The sequence below is a fragment of the Xenopus tropicalis genome, chromosome 8 (genome assembly GCF_000004195.4).
Source record: "Xenopus tropicalis strain Nigerian chromosome 8, UCB_Xtro_10.0, whole genome shotgun sequence".
Taxonomy (NCBI): domain Eukaryota; kingdom Metazoa; phylum Chordata; class Amphibia; order Anura; family Pipidae; genus Xenopus; species Xenopus tropicalis.
Genome location: NC_030684.2, coordinates 52,487,270 through 52,504,776, shown reverse-complemented (window position 1 = coordinate 52,504,776; position 17,507 = coordinate 52,487,270). Strand labels below are relative to the sequence as shown.

At 37.6% G+C, this 17,507-nt stretch overlaps 1 protein-coding gene across 2 annotated transcripts in view; it reads left to right on the top strand.

Moving 5' to 3' along the window:
- The window catches only part of ocrl (oculocerebrorenal syndrome of Lowe), a 46,981-nt gene that overhangs the window by 15,432 nt on the left and 14,042 nt on the right, over positions 1-17,507 (top strand). For both annotated transcript variants that reach the window (XM_004919196.4, XM_004919195.4), the window contains exons 6-17: positions 4,153-4,257; positions 4,600-4,723; positions 5,307-5,474; positions 5,855-5,956; positions 7,798-7,912; positions 8,049-8,165; positions 10,154-10,341; positions 11,308-11,419; positions 11,997-12,106; positions 12,693-12,828; positions 13,709-13,819; positions 14,901-15,066. In XM_004919196.4, coding sequence (XP_004919253.2) covers positions 4,153-4,257; positions 4,600-4,723; positions 5,307-5,474; positions 5,855-5,956; positions 7,798-7,912; positions 8,049-8,165; positions 10,154-10,341; positions 11,308-11,419; positions 11,997-12,106; positions 12,693-12,828; positions 13,709-13,819; positions 14,901-15,066 — 1,554 coding nt within the window. The remainder of the gene's footprint in view (positions 1-4,152; positions 4,258-4,599; positions 4,724-5,306; positions 5,475-5,854; positions 5,957-7,797; positions 7,913-8,048; positions 8,166-10,153; positions 10,342-11,307; positions 11,420-11,996; positions 12,107-12,692; positions 12,829-13,708; positions 13,820-14,900; positions 15,067-17,507) is intronic.

The window sequence follows — 17,507 nt, the reverse complement described above, 5'->3', positions numbered from 1 at the left end:
GCCTGCTTACGGCAAGCAATTTGTATTCTCTTCTCTAACTGTGCTTTAAATGCCCACAAAGAATCAGAAGAGGCTAAGGCCCTTTGTAAATTATGTAAAGTGTGAATAACAGTACCAAGAGCGCATTGAGGCCCGGAAGATTTTTCTAATCATTTCCTACCCTTGTATGTTCAGTTTCTGTATTCACCAGAGAGTCAGTTTAAAACAACATAGGACTCTTGATGCAGTGGAGAAGTGAATTTATGTGGTATTGACTGTTTCCAGAAAAGAGTCAGTGCACAAGTGTTTTCATCTTATTCATTTAATAAAAATGTGTTTTATACAGAAAATGCTCTGCTTTGTCTCAGAATACCTGAACCTGTACATCTGTAGTAAAGGAGAAAGCATACTGATTTCTTATTACAGAGAAAAATCCTATACAGAAGCTAAACGAGATAGGTAAACCATTTCGTGTTTCTGTCTTAGTGAAACAGGCTACAGAAGTAGCAAACTTTCGTAAACATCTCATTTAAATGGCCCACCCTGTCACTCCCTTTGTCAAAAAAAAGTTTTCTTCAGCTACATTCCATTTATGTCCCATTCAGCAAAGAAAAGAAATTCACTACAATGAAGTTCTAATTGCAATAATCTTGGTTTAAAGATTTTATCTGACAATAGCATGCGTGTTTGTTCCTTGCCTTTTTAATCAGTGTAGTTGGGTGCAACTGCTATCCCACATACTGATTAGTATAGAATGAGTTTTTTGGGACAGTCTTGGCTAAATATGCCTAAATCTGTGTCTAATCCCACTTTTTTTTTTTAGGACCAAATATGTATAGTCTCAAGATTTCTAACTTGTATAGGTCATAAACTACCGGCAGTGCACTTTCATATTTTAAAAGCACCACTCCAGATTGCAAGGCAAAAATACTAAAAGTAGGTTTAACCCAGTAAACTATATATTTTAGATATGTACAAATTCATATCTATCCTAAATAGGTAAACATGTTATTCTATTCTCAACTCAAGGCTTTTAGTTTGCAGCATCTTATCTATTACTTGTCATTAGGTACAAAAAACAGTACACCATAAATATGATTGGCAAGTGTCTACTGATCAGATGCCCAGTATGCACAGGATTACCTAAAAACTGGTGTGCAGAGACCCTAAAATACAATTATAGTGGTCTTATCTACTACTCAACAAAATCAACACATTTACTGCCTTTTATGTCAGATAAAGCGCCAAAAAACAAAATTCATTACAGAAAAATGTATATTTTTAGAGGTAAAATTTTGATGAAATATCTTAAAAAAATGTCTGTCTACTCTGAAGTCAAAAACTGCAGTGCTTTTTTCGTTCCTGTCTAAAGCTAGAGTTTTATGGATACAACCAGGTAATCAGCTATGGGGAGCTGAAAAGTGTGATTAGTGGCCGGGGACCACTGGGAATGGTTCACCGCAAGGCCCTTTGTTGCTTACGGGCTGCAGGGGTTTCCCAACTGGCATTTTAGTGGTTAAAGGAAAAAAATGGGGGGAAAAGCTAGAATACCCCTGTGACAAATGTTTGTGTAACTAAATTATAAAAAAAAATGTATTTACACAAGTTAATTTTTATCATCTGTCATATAATAGGTGCATAGTAGCTTTGCTTGTTTCAAATGACTGGTGAATTTGGTGATTTATAGGTGATAAAGATGTATCACTGTACAAAAAGGATGGAAATAAATATTTGTTTTTATAACTTATGTCTTGTATTTAGTAAATTATCCCTTATGTACTTTAAAAAGACTTAAGTTCACTTAGCTTATCAGTTTGTTTGTGCCATAAAATCCTATGTAGAGTCCATGTAAGAATTTAAAATGGTTTAAAATAAACTTTAGTTCTGTTTTCTGCTTTCTTGGACAAGCTAGATTAATGTGACAGTATGACTCATAAATTTAGTCCTATTTCCAGGGAAACTCTTTGTTTATCTAGAATCATATTTAAAAAGGAAGTCACCATCTGATTTACTTAGTGTTATGTAAGCATTAATATACACTACCACCTGAAACTGCAGTCTATATTGTTTATTTTCTTTAATTCTTTTAGTTGTTAGTAACGTTCTATTTTGAAAATGCAACATCTGTTTGCATGCTAAGGTTTTTGGTTTCAATAACAGGTGAGCATAAAGTGCCTGTAAACCCATATAATTGTTGTCTTTACACTTAAAGGTTATATCTGAGCAACTGCAATTAAAATATTCCCTTGCAGTATGAGTCTTACTGTATGAGAAAGCTTTTGTTTAATTCAGAATATAATTCCTGGTTCTTTAAACAGTTTATATGGAAATGTTGAACCCTCAGCTCCCAAGGCAACATAGTAGGTTATAGATTACTATCTATCTATCTACTGAATGGTAGTGTGTTGGGGGTATCCTTAATGGAGAAGGATCTAGGGGTTTTTGTAGATAACAAGTTGTCTAGTTCCAGGCAGTGTCTTTCTGTGGCTACTAAAGCAAATAAAGTGCTGTCTTGTATAAAAAAGGGCATTGACTCAAGGGATGAAAACATAATTTTGCCTCTTTATAGGTCCCTGGTAAGGCCTCACCTTAAGTATGCAGTGCAGTTTTGGGCTCCAGTCCTTAAGAATGATATTAATGAGCTGGTGGGAGTGCAGAGACGTGCAACTAAACTGGTTAAGGGGATGGAAGATTTAAACTATGAGGTTAAACTGTCGAGGTTGGGGTTGTTTTCTCTGGAAAAGAGGCTTGCGTGGGGACATGATTACTCTGTACAAGTACATTAGAGGGGATTATAGGCAGATGGGGGATGTTCTTTTTTCCCATAAAAATAATCAACGCGCCAGAGGTCACCCCTTTAGATTAGAGGAACGGAGCTTCCATTTGAAGCAGCGTAGGTGGTTTTTCATGGTGTGGGCAGTGAGGTTGTGGAATGCCCTTCCTAGAGATGTGGTAATGGCAGATTCTGTTAATGCCTTTAAGAGGGGCCTGGATGAGTTCTTGAACAATCAGAATATCCAAGGCTATTGTGATAATAATATCTACAGTTAGTATTACTGGTTGTATATATAGTTTATGTATGTGAGTATATAGATTGGTAGGTGTGGGTTGTGTGTGCTGGGTTTACTTGGATGGGTTGAACTTGATGGACTCTGGTCTTTTTTCAACCCTATGTAACTATGTAACTATTTATATGGACTGTACTAGAATTTCTGAATCAAGCACACAGTTTGGGAAAAAAAGTGTAGGGAAAAGATGGCTATACATGGACTAATAAAAAGTTCAGACTCAATCCTTTCAGACTGAGTTAGAAACGTGTGGGGCCCATTTGCTGGTCTGCCTGACGAATATCTGGTTGGAATGGGCAGACTTGAAAATCAAGAAGCCCGGGGGCCCTCCGTTGGCCCTGAAATGGGTGGCCAAACTAGGCCCAGATCTGATTTTTGGCAGACGACTGTGGCCTGCTTAAAGGGGACCTGTCGCCCTAAGAAATAACTCCAAATTATTTTCTTTATTGTTAGTTGAGCAAAATAAACTTTACTTACTCTATATTTATAATATAAATCTTGTTTCCTTCCGTCTTGGAATTACTCAATCAAAGCAAGCAGACAGGCACCATTTTGTGGACACTGTTATGAAGGCAAGCTTTGTATCATGCCAAAATCTTGTTTATGTTCCAGAATGGGGGACCAGATGCCCATACCCATGCACTGGCTACACAGTTAGATGAGGAGGAGGGAGGGGAAAAGTGTGATGTGCAGTGACATCTATCCTAAGGCATAGAGGCTGGGCAAGCAATATATGATTCACAGCTGGGATTTTTAAATGCCTTTATAATGGGTTTGGATGTGTTAATATAAAAATGAATTTGGGTTTCATGTTTAATTTGAAAAGGACTTTTATTATACAGCTTTTTATGTCTGGGTGACAGGTCCTCTTTAACAGTACAACCTATTTAAATGCATAACTTTTTTGCTGAAACTAGCCTTTCAATTAGTCTTCTGGTTTTCAGGGTCTTATATTTTTATATACGCATGGTCACCTTTTTATATACAGGTACATTTCTCTTCGTTATGACATAATTCTTTATTGCTTTTGAAAATCTTTTAAACATAGATGTATTTAACTAATAACTGTTAGTATCAATAGTGAAACTTATTCTTTTTCTCACAGGGCGTGTAAGGCACTCTCGGTCTGAAAAGAAAGAGTCATCAAATTGGTACCAGCCTGCAAACAAAACAGATGATGCTGGCACTTCATCAAAGGAACCAACCGAGGGTATGGGCAAGCACGGTGGCAGGATCTTGTTGTCTTGTGAAGCTAATCCTCTAACCAAAATAGCCATTTTTGAGAATGCAGCTTTTTGTCTCCCTCATCCCTCCCATTGGTTATTTAGACTTCATTGCATAGATACATCCAGACTAATAGACATAAATATTTGTGTTTTAGGTATAGAAAAATGTGCCAAAGCACAAATAAAGATTGTGTTCCATATTTAGCACTGATCAAAGAATGCCACAGAAAACATGGACATAAAAGAGCAGACGGACATGCCCCTGTGCCCTGCATGAATGAACTGTTATAGCACATATTCTCACTTACGCTTATTGTTTAAAACAGGTACTTTGGGGTTCGAAGACAATTTTAGTTCAGTGAATCTCGAGAAGAGAAGAAACATTCAAAATCAGCAGATGGGATCGCGCAGAGAGCCCCCTCCCCCCCCACCTGCTCCAGTGGAAAGGCCGTAAGTACCTGATACCCAGAATCGGCTCTGGTCTTGTTCCTCAAGTTTGTATCAAGTCCTAACACCTGTCTATGCAGCTTTAACCTTCACAAAGTCCTTGCACCATTGATATATCCTTGCTTGGGAGCATGTGTTATTCTTTGGGATTCAAGGAGGATGTCTGTGTTAGTGAATAACCTTTGAAAGCTAAAAGACATTTTTTTAATTTAGGAGACTTCAATTCTTTAGGGGAGTTAAAGGCATACAACAATTTCTTTCGATGTCATAGTGCAAAGTACTGCTTTGCTATTAAGCACCTATGAAATTTCTGTGCAAATCATCCCAATATCCTGCATTTTATCTTTCCTGGCACCAGGGTTGCCTGTGTCTAATTATTGATTGCTTACAGTTCCTGAGTAGGCCAGCAAGTAAATTCAGTTACACCAGGTCTATCTGTATTCATGTGTTCTTGGGAGGTTTGTCATAGAAAGGAAATCATTATAATATAAGATATAAACAAATACATGGTGAGGTAGGTATTTCTTATTGTATTTGTATATATGTCTAGTCTCTTTTTTTATTTATTTTTTTTAATATTTCAAAGGCTCCCACCGGATAGAGAAAGAGATTCATCTGGATGGGAAAAACCAAAAGTGACCAACAGCATGAGGAAACTGTTTACACCAAACACCCAGTCTGGTCAAAGGGAAGGATTAATAAAGCACATTTTGGCAAAGAAAGAAAATGATTATGTAAATATAAAGAACTTTAGGTCAGTAAAGGCTTCAGAGTTTTCCTTGTGGTTTCAAATGTTCACACTGTCTTTTGAGGAAAAAGCATCTTGCAGTGATAAATGATTGCTGCAAGCAAGATGGCCTCTCTATGCATGCAGATGGCTTCTCTCTCTATCTCACTCTAGTAAAACTCTATTTCCTTCCAGTCCAAGATGAGATATATTTTGATAAAATATTTTCCTTGCTTATATTTATGGAGAACTTACATAGGGTTGAACCCAGCACACACAAACCTATAATGACCTATCTATACACCCACACCCGTATGACCATAAACCATGTAATTGTAAAAGAATTTGATGTATATTCTGCCTTTCAGCTTTTTCACATACTGAATGTGGTTTCTTTATTTCTACAGGTTTTTTGTAGGAACATGGAATGTAAATGGTCAGTCTCCAGATGGAGGGTTGGAACCTTGGTTACAAGCAGATGCAGAGCCTCCTGATGTCTATGTTATTGGGTGAGTTTTAGGAAAGCTTGCCAGGCTCATTTAGCCTTATTTCAGCACATCTACTAATATTTGCTGTTATTGTGGCAGCTCAGAAAAGGGGCAGTAAAACCGATTTAATAGGTATCAGATGTAGCTTTTACAGTGGCCTTTTTACTTTTTGTTAAGGAAAATGGATTTTCTGACACACTGAGAGCATTGGTTTGATAAGATTTGGACATTGAAGGTGAACGAAGGTGAACGTCCCCATTAAATACAGTGAGAAATTTAGCTCCAAATACATTAAATACAATGAGAGACAATCATTTCAGACACCTCAGCCCTCCTCCTAAAAAACAGGTTTGCTGAAGGCAGCAGAAGATTTCAGCATTATAGTGATAAATGAATCCAGAGATTGCTTAGCTAATCATGTTCCGTAGCCCCTGGTGGTAGACATGAGAATAGCCCCCAAGCAGGAGAAACCCTGTTTGGCTATTATGCGACTTGGGTTCTATTGACAGTACATTGAGTATGAGAAACAATAGCTTATTTGAAAGCAGTTCAATTGTAAAGTGCTGAAATCACAAGATCAGGCACAATGATCTGAGATGGCTGCCTCCACACCTGTATTACAACTAAAAAAAAAAAATATATATTGGTTTAAGAATACAATTTTAAATGGTAGTGTGAATTATTTGCAGTGTAAATAGCTTAAAATCATTAAATCATTTTAAAGTTTGAGGACTTAAAATCCCATCTGTACATATGATTTGAAGCTGCCACGTTGTTCTGAGACTGTCCGTTATGCAGACATAGTTTATGATGTGCAAAAAATAGTTTCTCTTTTGTATTTTTGTATCTGCAATCATTGCTGGAAACTTTCATATTGTTCCATTAGACCGTATGAGGCCATGGATTATTACACATATACATAAACTACAAATACATATGAGCAATTAACACTTGTAGCTGTTAAAGGAAAGCTATACCCCCAAACAGTGTAGGTCACAATAAAATTGAATTGTATGAAACAGCTCATGAACAACCTTGCTTCATCTAAATAAAAATAATACTTTTTAAGTAGTATGTGCCGTTGGGTAATCCTAATAGAAAATTACCCTTTTAAATACTAAGTGATGCCCCCTGGGATCATGCCATTCATGGTGCACACATACATGCTAGGCCACATCAGGCAATTAATGGACAAAATTCTGTCTTTTACTCCCACGCTACTTTCTGTTAGAGTTAGAGCTGCATTATTTCCTGTCAGATGATCTCAGAGAGAGCACATAGACCATTACAAAATGGTGGCCCAAGGGAAAAGATGTAAATGGGCAATATTTACGAACATATATTCCAGTTTGGTAGTACAGGTATGGGACCCGTTATCCGGAAACCTGTTATCCAGAAAGTTCCTAATTACAGAAAGGCCATCTCCCATAGACTCCATTTTTTTTTTTTCTCTGTAATGATAAAACAGTGCCTTGTAATTGATCCCAACTAAGATCAATTAATCAAAAATTAATTACATTAAAGGCAAAACAATTCTATTGGGTTTATTTAATGTTTAAATGATTTTTTTGCAGACTTAAGGTAGGGAGGTCCAAATTATGGAAAAACCCAGGTCCCCACCATTCTGGATAACAGGTCGCATATCTGTATTCCTTCATTTGCTGGTTAAGTATTAATTTTGTGAGTATAGTTTTCCTCTTAGCTTTAACTTGTAAACTGGCCAGGTAAATCAGGTGAGCAGTAGAGTAGTGGTAAACATTTCAAAGATTCAGTTTCTACAGTAGAATTTATTGCATAATTGTTATTGCTTTATGTACATTGTGTTCATGACTGCTTTGCTTCCAATACTTTTCCTGGTTTAGATTTCAGGAGCTGGACCTCAGCACAGAAGCGTTCTTTTATTTCGACTCAGGGAAGGAGCAGGAGTGGCTGGAAGCTGTAGAAAGATGTCTGCACACTAAAGCCAAGTATAAGAACGTATGAAACATTTCTACATTTTTATACTTTAACTTGCAACAATTCTCAAAGGAATAAATGCCTACCAAGCTTGCTCTAATTTTTTGGTATAGTTTTTTTCACTGTGAGGCCTTGTATAACAGAGAGTTCCTTTTAGGTGCGCCTAATCCGCCTTGTTGGAATGATGATGCTTGTGTTTGCAAAGCACGAGCACTTCAAGCACATCCGAGAGGTTGTAGCGGAATCCGTGGGAACAGGCATCATGGGGAAAATGGTAATTATGACCCCTTCTGATTCTTTATAACTAGCATTTAGGAACATAATTCCTGTGTCTGACTTCCGTGAGGGTGGGGTATACAGGGTAAAAGATGTATGGTAAAGTGTCTCTATTAGTTAGAAAAGATGCTGAGAAAAAGCTTTTGAATGCAGTCACTGGCTGGACACTGTCTCTTTAACCTATGTGCCATAAGCCACCCTTTCCTGTGTTTTTCCCTCTACAGCAGACAGCTTGCCCCCAACCGAGCACCCTGTAACTTTTGTCAGCCGAAACCCAGAGCTTGGGCTGAAAACTCCCATGTGGTTGTCACTGCGTCCCCTTTACATGTCTGCACATACTCTAACTCCCCCTGCACTACTCTCATTAACATAGCTTGTCTATTACAAACCTCATGTTTAGGGGAGCCCTCATGCTCTACATTATAGTCTTATGCATTGATTTTCCAGTTGTCTGATAGAAGATATAGCAGCAATAAATGCTGCCATTAAATATATGCACCTGACCAGAATTACCCAAACCAAGGGATGAATGAAAGTTTCAACAGCAGTAGCAAGGATCACAGTTTCTTTTTGAAGTATTTGTTCTGCCTGGATGGTTAGGGTCCAGTGAATAATACTACTTGTGCTTTAGAGCCAGAGAACCAATTTCCAAGTCTCTTAACATGGAAAAATCTTTATATTTTAAACTACTTAATTACTGCTACTTAGAGTAGTAAATTAAAATCCTATCTACTCTATTAGCAGTTTGAGTATTTACTGAAAATGATTAAATGCTGCCACATTGTGTACTTGTCTGTACAGTATGCAGGCATAGTTTACATTGTTGGGGACTTTCATATTTTTTCATTAGAGGGAACACACACAAGCAAGCGATTCATCTCCTATAGCTGTAAAGCCTTAACTATTACTTAAAGTTGGCAAGTAAATCAGTTTAATAGTATACAGGTTGGTAGTCAGCGTGTTCTTTATAGACCATGCAAGGAGGATTTACCAGATACAAGCACTTTTAATAGAACTGAATATTTAAAATGTACTTTTTTGGCCAGGAAGTAAACTTCTTACTTTTCATTTAAATGTTAGTCATATATATTTGCGTACACAAAGTAAGTCTCTAGACACTGCTTTATCTACACATACAAAAGGTTCCTGCACTTCTGTCAGCAGCAGCAATGCTATTTGAATTTGGCAATTTCATTTCTCTTATCACCCTGGGCCATTGTGGGTTTTTCATCCTAATGTCTGACAGCAAGGCGTGATGATCATGCTAACTGCCAACTCCTTTCATTTGGGAAATACTATTGCTATGCCACATTTTTTTTTAACTATGATACTCCTGTCACTGGGTGTGTGTTCAGTAACCAGACAGAAATGTGTCCTTTATTTTAGGCAAATGCACAAAAAACAAAATGTATTTGTAAAGTTGCAGTACACCTTTTTCATCAGTAGTACACAGTACTGTAAAACAGTAACCCTGCAAGCACAATCTTAGAACTCTAGAGCTAAATGCCAAAAAAATCTGTTAGCATCCTTTTATAGCCCAAAGACCATTCTGTGCTGCCACCAGGTGGTGAGTATCTACCCTATCATTCAAAGAGGCTTGCCCTCCTTTAGGAAGTGGCTGGTCTGGGAGCTCTCCGTAAGTACTTCTGTATGCACAAGTGGCAAGCACAGCTTTTAATACACGGTTGTTTCCGCACCACTTAAAACACAGTGCATCGAAGGCACAAAGAAAAACTGACCTAAATTAGAAAATTAGCCTGAATTAATACTATAGCAAAGTTTTGAATTTAACACATAGACAAGCTCTATAGACATTAGCTATTTGCTTAGATTGCTTACCAGCAAAGTTAATTAACATTTAGGGATTAACAAACAAAACTTTTTAGAGGAATTCACTTCATCACAACTCCTTAAACACAAACCTTATAAACTCTGTACGTGTTCTATTCATGTATATATTTATCCTTACCTTCTGCTCACTTTTAGGGTAACAAGGGAGGTGTTGCCGTTAGATTTGTTTTCCACAACACCTCCTTCTGTTTTGTTAACTCTCATCTGGCTGCCCACGTGGAGGACTTTGAGAGGAGAAACCAAGACTACAAAGATATCTGTGCCCGTCTAAACTTTACTGTTCCAGACCAGAACATACCTATTTCAAATATAATGAAACATGAGTAAGTTCCACTGTAGCTATAAGTGTGCTGCTTTAAAAAAAAAAAAAAAAAAAATTTTGATCAGGGTACTATTCTCTGCAGTGTAAGTGAAAGGAAAGTAGTGCAGAAATTGTTCATATACACCAGGAACAACTATTCTTAGTAACCTGGGGTGCAAATAAGCACCGATCATTTTCTATTTCAGGACATAAAATCTGTTCTAAATGTTTGTAAGAGCATGCAGAAATATATGGCATGGCAACAATGCATATTTTTATCCTTTTCTGGCTAATGTTTTGGCCTAACTCCCTGGCCATCTTCACTCTGAGTATGGGTCACCTCATAAGACATATTTGAAGGTTGTCCTGCAGTTTAACAGATTGCAGTCACTCTTTCTCGACACTCTAGCCTTCTGGGGCTTTAGATTGGAACATGGCAAGACTCTACTAAATGAAGGCCTTATCTCTGTATAATTTCTCATTACAGACACCCATTTGCCAGATAAGCAGCTCAGTGCATTCACATTTAAGGTGGTCATACACGAGCAGATCCGCTCGCTTGGCGATGTCGCCAAGCGAGCGGATCTTCCCCCGATATCCCCACCTACGGGTGGGGGCGATATCGGGGAGCATTTAGGTTAAAAAAAAATAATCTGATCGTTTGGCCCTGGGGCCAAACGATCGGATTATGTGGGCGGCAATGGGGCAGTCGGATCGGGGACCGCATCAACGAGCCGATGCGGTCCCCGATCTGACCAGATTTTCTAACCTGGCCGATCGAGATCTGGCCAATTTCAGGCCAGATCTCGGTCAGCCAGGCCGCTCTGCTCTCCCCATACACGGGCCGATTAGCTGCCGAATCGGTCCAAGGGACCGATATCGGCAGCTATAGTCGGCCCGTGTATGGCCACCTTTATGGTCTTGTTAACATTTTCTCACAGCAATGTTTTTCTATACTTTATTGCTTTAACTATATTTTCTTTTGCAGCGTTGTTATTTGGCTGGGAGACTTAAACTACCGTCTGTGCAAATTTGATGCTGCAGAGGTCAAAAGCTTGATTGCGAAAAATGACATTCAGACTCTGTTGAAATATGACCAGGTAAAGAGAGGAGGGGTTGAGTAATCAATCTGCACACTAACTGTGTACAGATGGAAAACATTCGCTAACTATGTTCCACAGAGTCAAGTACTTTGGCAACATTGTGGCACAGTGGGTAGCACTGCTGCTTTGTAGTGCTGGGTCCTAAATTCCCTTCTGTCCATGCCACTACCAGCAAGGAGTTCTTGTTTCCCTTGTGTATGTGTGGCATTCTTCTGGGTACTCTTATTTCTTGCCACACTCCAAAAATATTCATATTTAACATAGGTTTATTGACTCATGGTAACATTGACCCTATTGTGTCTGTGTTGCTTAGTTTGTTGAGTTGCTTAGTGAAAGTGAATTACATGAAAGGATTATAATCAATAGATATTTTTTTTTCCCCCGCATATAAACAAAATTCTGTTAAATGGTGCACCATGTGATGAAAGTTTGCTCCATCTGTGTGTGCTATCCCATTTTTCATGTATATATCTAATAAGGTTTGTAATTCTCATGCAATTATTTGTTCTACTGTGTAAAGAATAATGGCTTTATTTTCAATACATTTCTTAATTAGTGCCTTCATTTCATTTAGTTGAATATCCAAAGAGAGATGAAAAACGTCTTTTCTGATTTTACGGAAGGCACTATCAATTTTATTCCCACATACAAGTTTGATGCAAAAACAGATCGATGGGATTCCAGGTAGGTATATAACTCATTTATGTAGTGTATTCTTGACGGTTTTATGTTGCATTAGGACAGGAATATTCTTGGTGGGGTAGTTTCATGGTATCTCTTTAAGAGGTTTTAAGTAAATTCAGGGGTTCGTTTTTTCTGTAGGCCAGATGTACTATAATTATTTTTCAGTTTGCTCTGTTTCTGATTGAAATGTATGATCCCAGTGAGTATAAAGCACCCTGCCTAGCAGATTACATGCTTGTGCAATGGCACCATCTGCTCACCCAAACAGGCTTGCTGTTCTCCATTGCTCACATTAATGCCAGAGTGTACATATTGTCAGTCAATTGCATATTCCCAAAGCAGGACCATGTGTGGGCATTATTTGCCAAGGCTTAAACTATCTCAGCCAGTAACAACTTTAGTAATGTAAAGAAACAAAGCAAGAGGTTATAGATTATGCACTGATTCTTGAAACATTCCATCAGACAAATGTGTATTTGAATATTGATGAAAACTGATGTCTTTTTGTTATTAACCAGCTTCATAATTCTTTTTTGAGTAATGCCCTTAAAAATGAATACTATTTAATGTGGGCTCTCATACACAGTGGAAAGTGTCGTGTTCCTGCCTGGTGTGATCGGGTACTGTGGAGAGGGACAAATATCACGCAGCTTAAATACCGCAGCCACATGGAACTCAAAACCAGTGACCACAAACCAGTCAGCTCCTTATTCAGCATTGGGGTAATAATACTAATTCTGGGAAATTTGAATTGAACATACCATATCGCTTTTATGTTTGTTTTTGGCCCTTAAAACTATTTCTGTCTAGCATTTATTTCAGTAAATCACTTAACTTTATCCAGTTAAGCCTTTACCATTTATATCGGCAACTGACAGTTTTAACATTGGGTCAATTTTATAGGAAAGAATTGTTCAAATGTAGTTTTAAATGGCCAATATGCCAGCACTAAGCAATGACTATTGGATCCACAATTTGTGGTGCAGCTGATTTTTATTTGCTTACTTCTAGTGCAGTGTTATTACTCTGAGCACTAAGCAATAGTTACCTTATGATGCTGAAAAAACTGACTATATCCGTGTCAGAGATATTGTATTGTACACGTTATGTACTCTGAGTAATAAGTATAGGGAAGCATATTCTTCTGTTTATATTGCACTCCTGTGCTGATTATATAGTTAATGATGTTCTTTATATATTTAGAAGTCATGGTTGAGTTACAGGAATATATTAAAGCATGAACTTGTTGGCCAAGGTGTTTCATATACCGGTATGGGATCTGTTATCTGGAAACCCGTTATCTAGAAAGCTTGAAATTACAGAAGGCACTCTCTCCTAGACTCAATTTTAAACAAATAATTATGGTTTTGGGAAATAATTTCCATTTTCACCGTAATTATAAAACAGTACCTTGTACTGTTTACTGTAACTAAGATATAGTAAATCTTTATTGGAGGAAAAAGCCCAAGCATTCTAGATAACAGGTCCTATATTTTTATTCATTAAAGTATGCATTACCCGCTCACTATTAATGAAAACATAATATAGCATAGTAGGAGCTCAGTGCCAAGCCTGCCTAAAGCTAAGATTCTGTTTTACCAGGTTAAAGTTGTCGATGAGCGCCGGTATCGAAAGGCATTTGAAGACATTGTGCGCATGATGGACAGAATGGAGAATGAATTTCTTCCATCTTTAAATCTCAGCAGAAGAGAAGTGAGTTTTCACCTTGTTTTTGGCCGTGTAAATTTCTCCTTGACTGAAACTTTTAGTATATCACAGACGAAATGATGCAAGCAACCTTCTAGTTGGTCGTTTTGTTTTTGGCGGTTTGAATTTTTTTTCCTTTTCTGCCCCTCTCTCCAATTAGTCTTGCAATGGTCAGTGAATGTCGATTGCAGCTTCTTCTGCTATCCATTTAACAAAATTGAGGTTTGACTGTAATGCTATGCAAAAGTCTTGACATAATGTGTCCTTTAACACATGATTGCTATATACATTTTGACCAGTGCATCATTTACATCTTTATTCTATTACTGTTACAAAGAAAGATTTAGAAACTTGCTGCAACCACAAACTATGGTTCCAGCTGTAGAGATTTTTCTTCAATTTACTATATTGCTAAAAGGACAAGACAAGTCATATTCCCCCCCAGTGAATACAGTTCCTAAATTTGGTCTGTTTACCAGTACTGCTTATTTTCTGAAAAACACAATTCTAAGGATCTGCAATCCTTTTGTTCTTCTGTTTTACAACCTATGGCCCCGTTGCTCATTTTGCTCAAGTGACCATCACCTATCCTGAAAGTGAAACAGATTAAGGTAAATCCCATTCAAATAAATCTAGGGGCAATTTTTATCCATTTTGTTCCTCTCCAAACAACCTGTGTGCCATTACCTTGAAAGATTGTCCTCATAGATACTAAATTTAGAGCTCAAAAAAGATACCTTCTGCAGGTTTCTGGTCCAGCATTTCATCTCTAATTCTTAGATTTAGTTTCAGTTCTGTGCTTTGATCTATTGTGCTGGCTGCTTAATTGCTCCCCTTTTGCATTGTGTGCAGCACTCCAAAAGAATTGGAGAAATAGGACCCTCTAGACTAGAGGAATATGCTAACACAGAGCTCTAACTTAAGTGACTGTGGGAAGCCACACAGTGGCCTTATGACTATTAAAGCATTGTTAATCTGGACTTTAGCTGCTCTATGCCCTACTGCTATCAGTCTATAGTGGGCAGCATAGTTTTAATATAAAAGATTTTGCATTATCCTTCTTTAATTTTAACATTATTATTTACAGTTTGTGTTTGAGCGTGTGCGGTTCCGACAACTTCAGAAAGAGAAATTCCAGATCAAGAATGATGGGCAAGTTACATGCCATTTCTCCTTTATTCCTAAACTCAATGATACACAGTACTGCAAACCATGGCTGAGAGCCGAACCCTGTGAAGGGTATTTGGAGCCAGGTATTTCTATATATTATTCTTATTTACACATATACAGACTGAATGGCTATATGTACTTATTAATATCAGTTAATAACTGTTGATTCTGGTGCAGGAATTTGCATTTTTCATCATATCTGTTTATCGTCTGTCTCCATTAAATCCCCTTTTAGTCCCCAGTTGGAACAGATGTTCTGCAGTCCAATAGGATCACAGGACAGTGTGTCAAAACCAACTTCTAACCTGATATACATCCCCAGAAATTGCTCAACTGAATCTGGGCATGTCTGGTCAGCCTTACACACATATAGAAACTAGGGAATAGAAAGCTTTGAAGTGAGGAATTAAATAAATCAGAGGTCCTTCAACTTAATGGTGTAATATCATAATGTAATTATTCTGTTTTTATCATAAATTTTACACAAGCTTTAATGTTGTTGTATTGTATTCTCTCACATCAGAGGCTCAGAGATGATATGTTTATATAGTTTACTGTATATGTTCAGGACATCTGTTAAGGTTTCTTATTACTATCGTCTCTATATAACTGCTCAACACAAATACAATAAATACATTGTTAATGTTAAAAATGTATACAGCCTGTTTATCAGACTATAGAAGAAGGGCAACTCTCCTGGCTAAAAGTAAAACTGCTTATTCTGAGACTGCATCTGTTCAACTTTAAGTGAGAGACATGCTACTAAATACAAATAATTACATTTAAATGTTTCCATCACTTTACTGAATTTTCTATATCTGTATTTCCATCTTATTCATTCTCTCCCTGTCTTGCCCTACTCCACCCTTATTGGCACAACCACATTGTTCTTGAATGATCTCATGCTTGTGTATGTGAAAGGGAAATTTGGGCGGTAACAAGCAGGTTTACTTTGTTTGACCATATATCTGTCTGTGATTTGAATTAAGTGGTTATATGTCAGGGAAGTGGACTTCTCATGTGGATGAAAGCAATCCGTTTTTTTATTGCATTTAAAACACACCTATTTGCCAGAGATGTGAGTTTAACCTAACAAGAAAATCCACCCAAAATATTTAAACCCTAACTTGACAATGAAAAAGGCAAGTACTATTGATGCACCCACCAACAAGGGGCACCGATATATAACATTTTCATTTGGATGTATCCAACAAGATCACAGGATATTCTGTCAGAACTAAACCCAGAGCTTAACATACATGCACAGGCAGCTGATTTATGTGGTCAAAATGTGTCAACTTGCAGGAGAAAATATGGGCATTTCTGGCAGCTTCAGGAAATATATGCTTTCATTAAGTTTTGTTAGTACCAGGCAGAGGCAGATATTTACACTCTATTTAAAACTCTCTTTAGCTTTTTTTGGTTTAACTTAAGGGGAGAAACCCTTACGTTGTGTTATACAACCAGGTGCTGCAAAGATTTTTGCTTTCTAACAGCTGACCACTTTAAGTTGTTGATTGGTTTTTATGGATTACTAGACCTGTTATAAACCTTAAACCTTTTGTAGCATTACTCAGCCCAGCTTAACTTTCTGGTGCCAAATTTCTGTCCTTTTCTGATTTCCATTGCTTTGCTGTGTACCTGCAAGTCTAACATCGAGTTCACAGAGTCTCGTTGCATGATCTCATTCTGTGCCTGACTGGAAAGCTGAGGCTGCATATATCTCTTAGCTTATTTCTTAGCTAACTTCTTATATACAGTGGTGTGAAAAACTATTTGCCCCCTTCCTGATTTCTTATTCTTTTGCATGTTTGTCACACTTAAATGTTTCTGCTCATCAAAAACTGTTAACTATTAGTCAAAGATAACATAATTGAACACAAAATGCAGTTTTTAAATGAAGGTTTACATTATTAAGGGAGAAAAAAAATTCAAAATCTACATGGCCCTGTGTGAAAAAGTGATTGCCCCCCTTGTTAAAAAATAACTTAACTGTGGTTTATCAATTTCAATTTTCAATTTCAATATCAATTTCTGTAGTCACCCCCAGGCCTGATTACTGCCACACCTGTTTCAATCAAGAAATCACTTAAATAGGAGCTACCTGACACAGAGAAGTAGCCCAAAAGCACCTCAAAAGCTAGACATCATGTCAAGATCCAAAGAAATTGAGGAACAAATGAGAGCAAAAGTAATTGAGATCTATCAGTCTGGTAAAGGTTATAAAGCCATTTCTAAAGCTTTGGGACTCCAGCGAACCACAGTGAGAGCCATTATCCACAAATGGCAAAAACATGGAACAGTGGTGAACCTTCCCAGGAGTGGCCGGCCGACCAAAATTACCCCAAGAACGCAGAGACAACTCATCCGAGAGGCCACAAAAGACCCCAGGACAACATCTAAAGAACTGCAGGCCTCACTTGCCTCAATTAAGGTCAGTGTTCACGACTCCACCATAAGAAAGAGACTGGGCAAAAACGGCCTGCATGGCAGATTTCCAAGGCGCAAAGCACTTTTAAGCAAA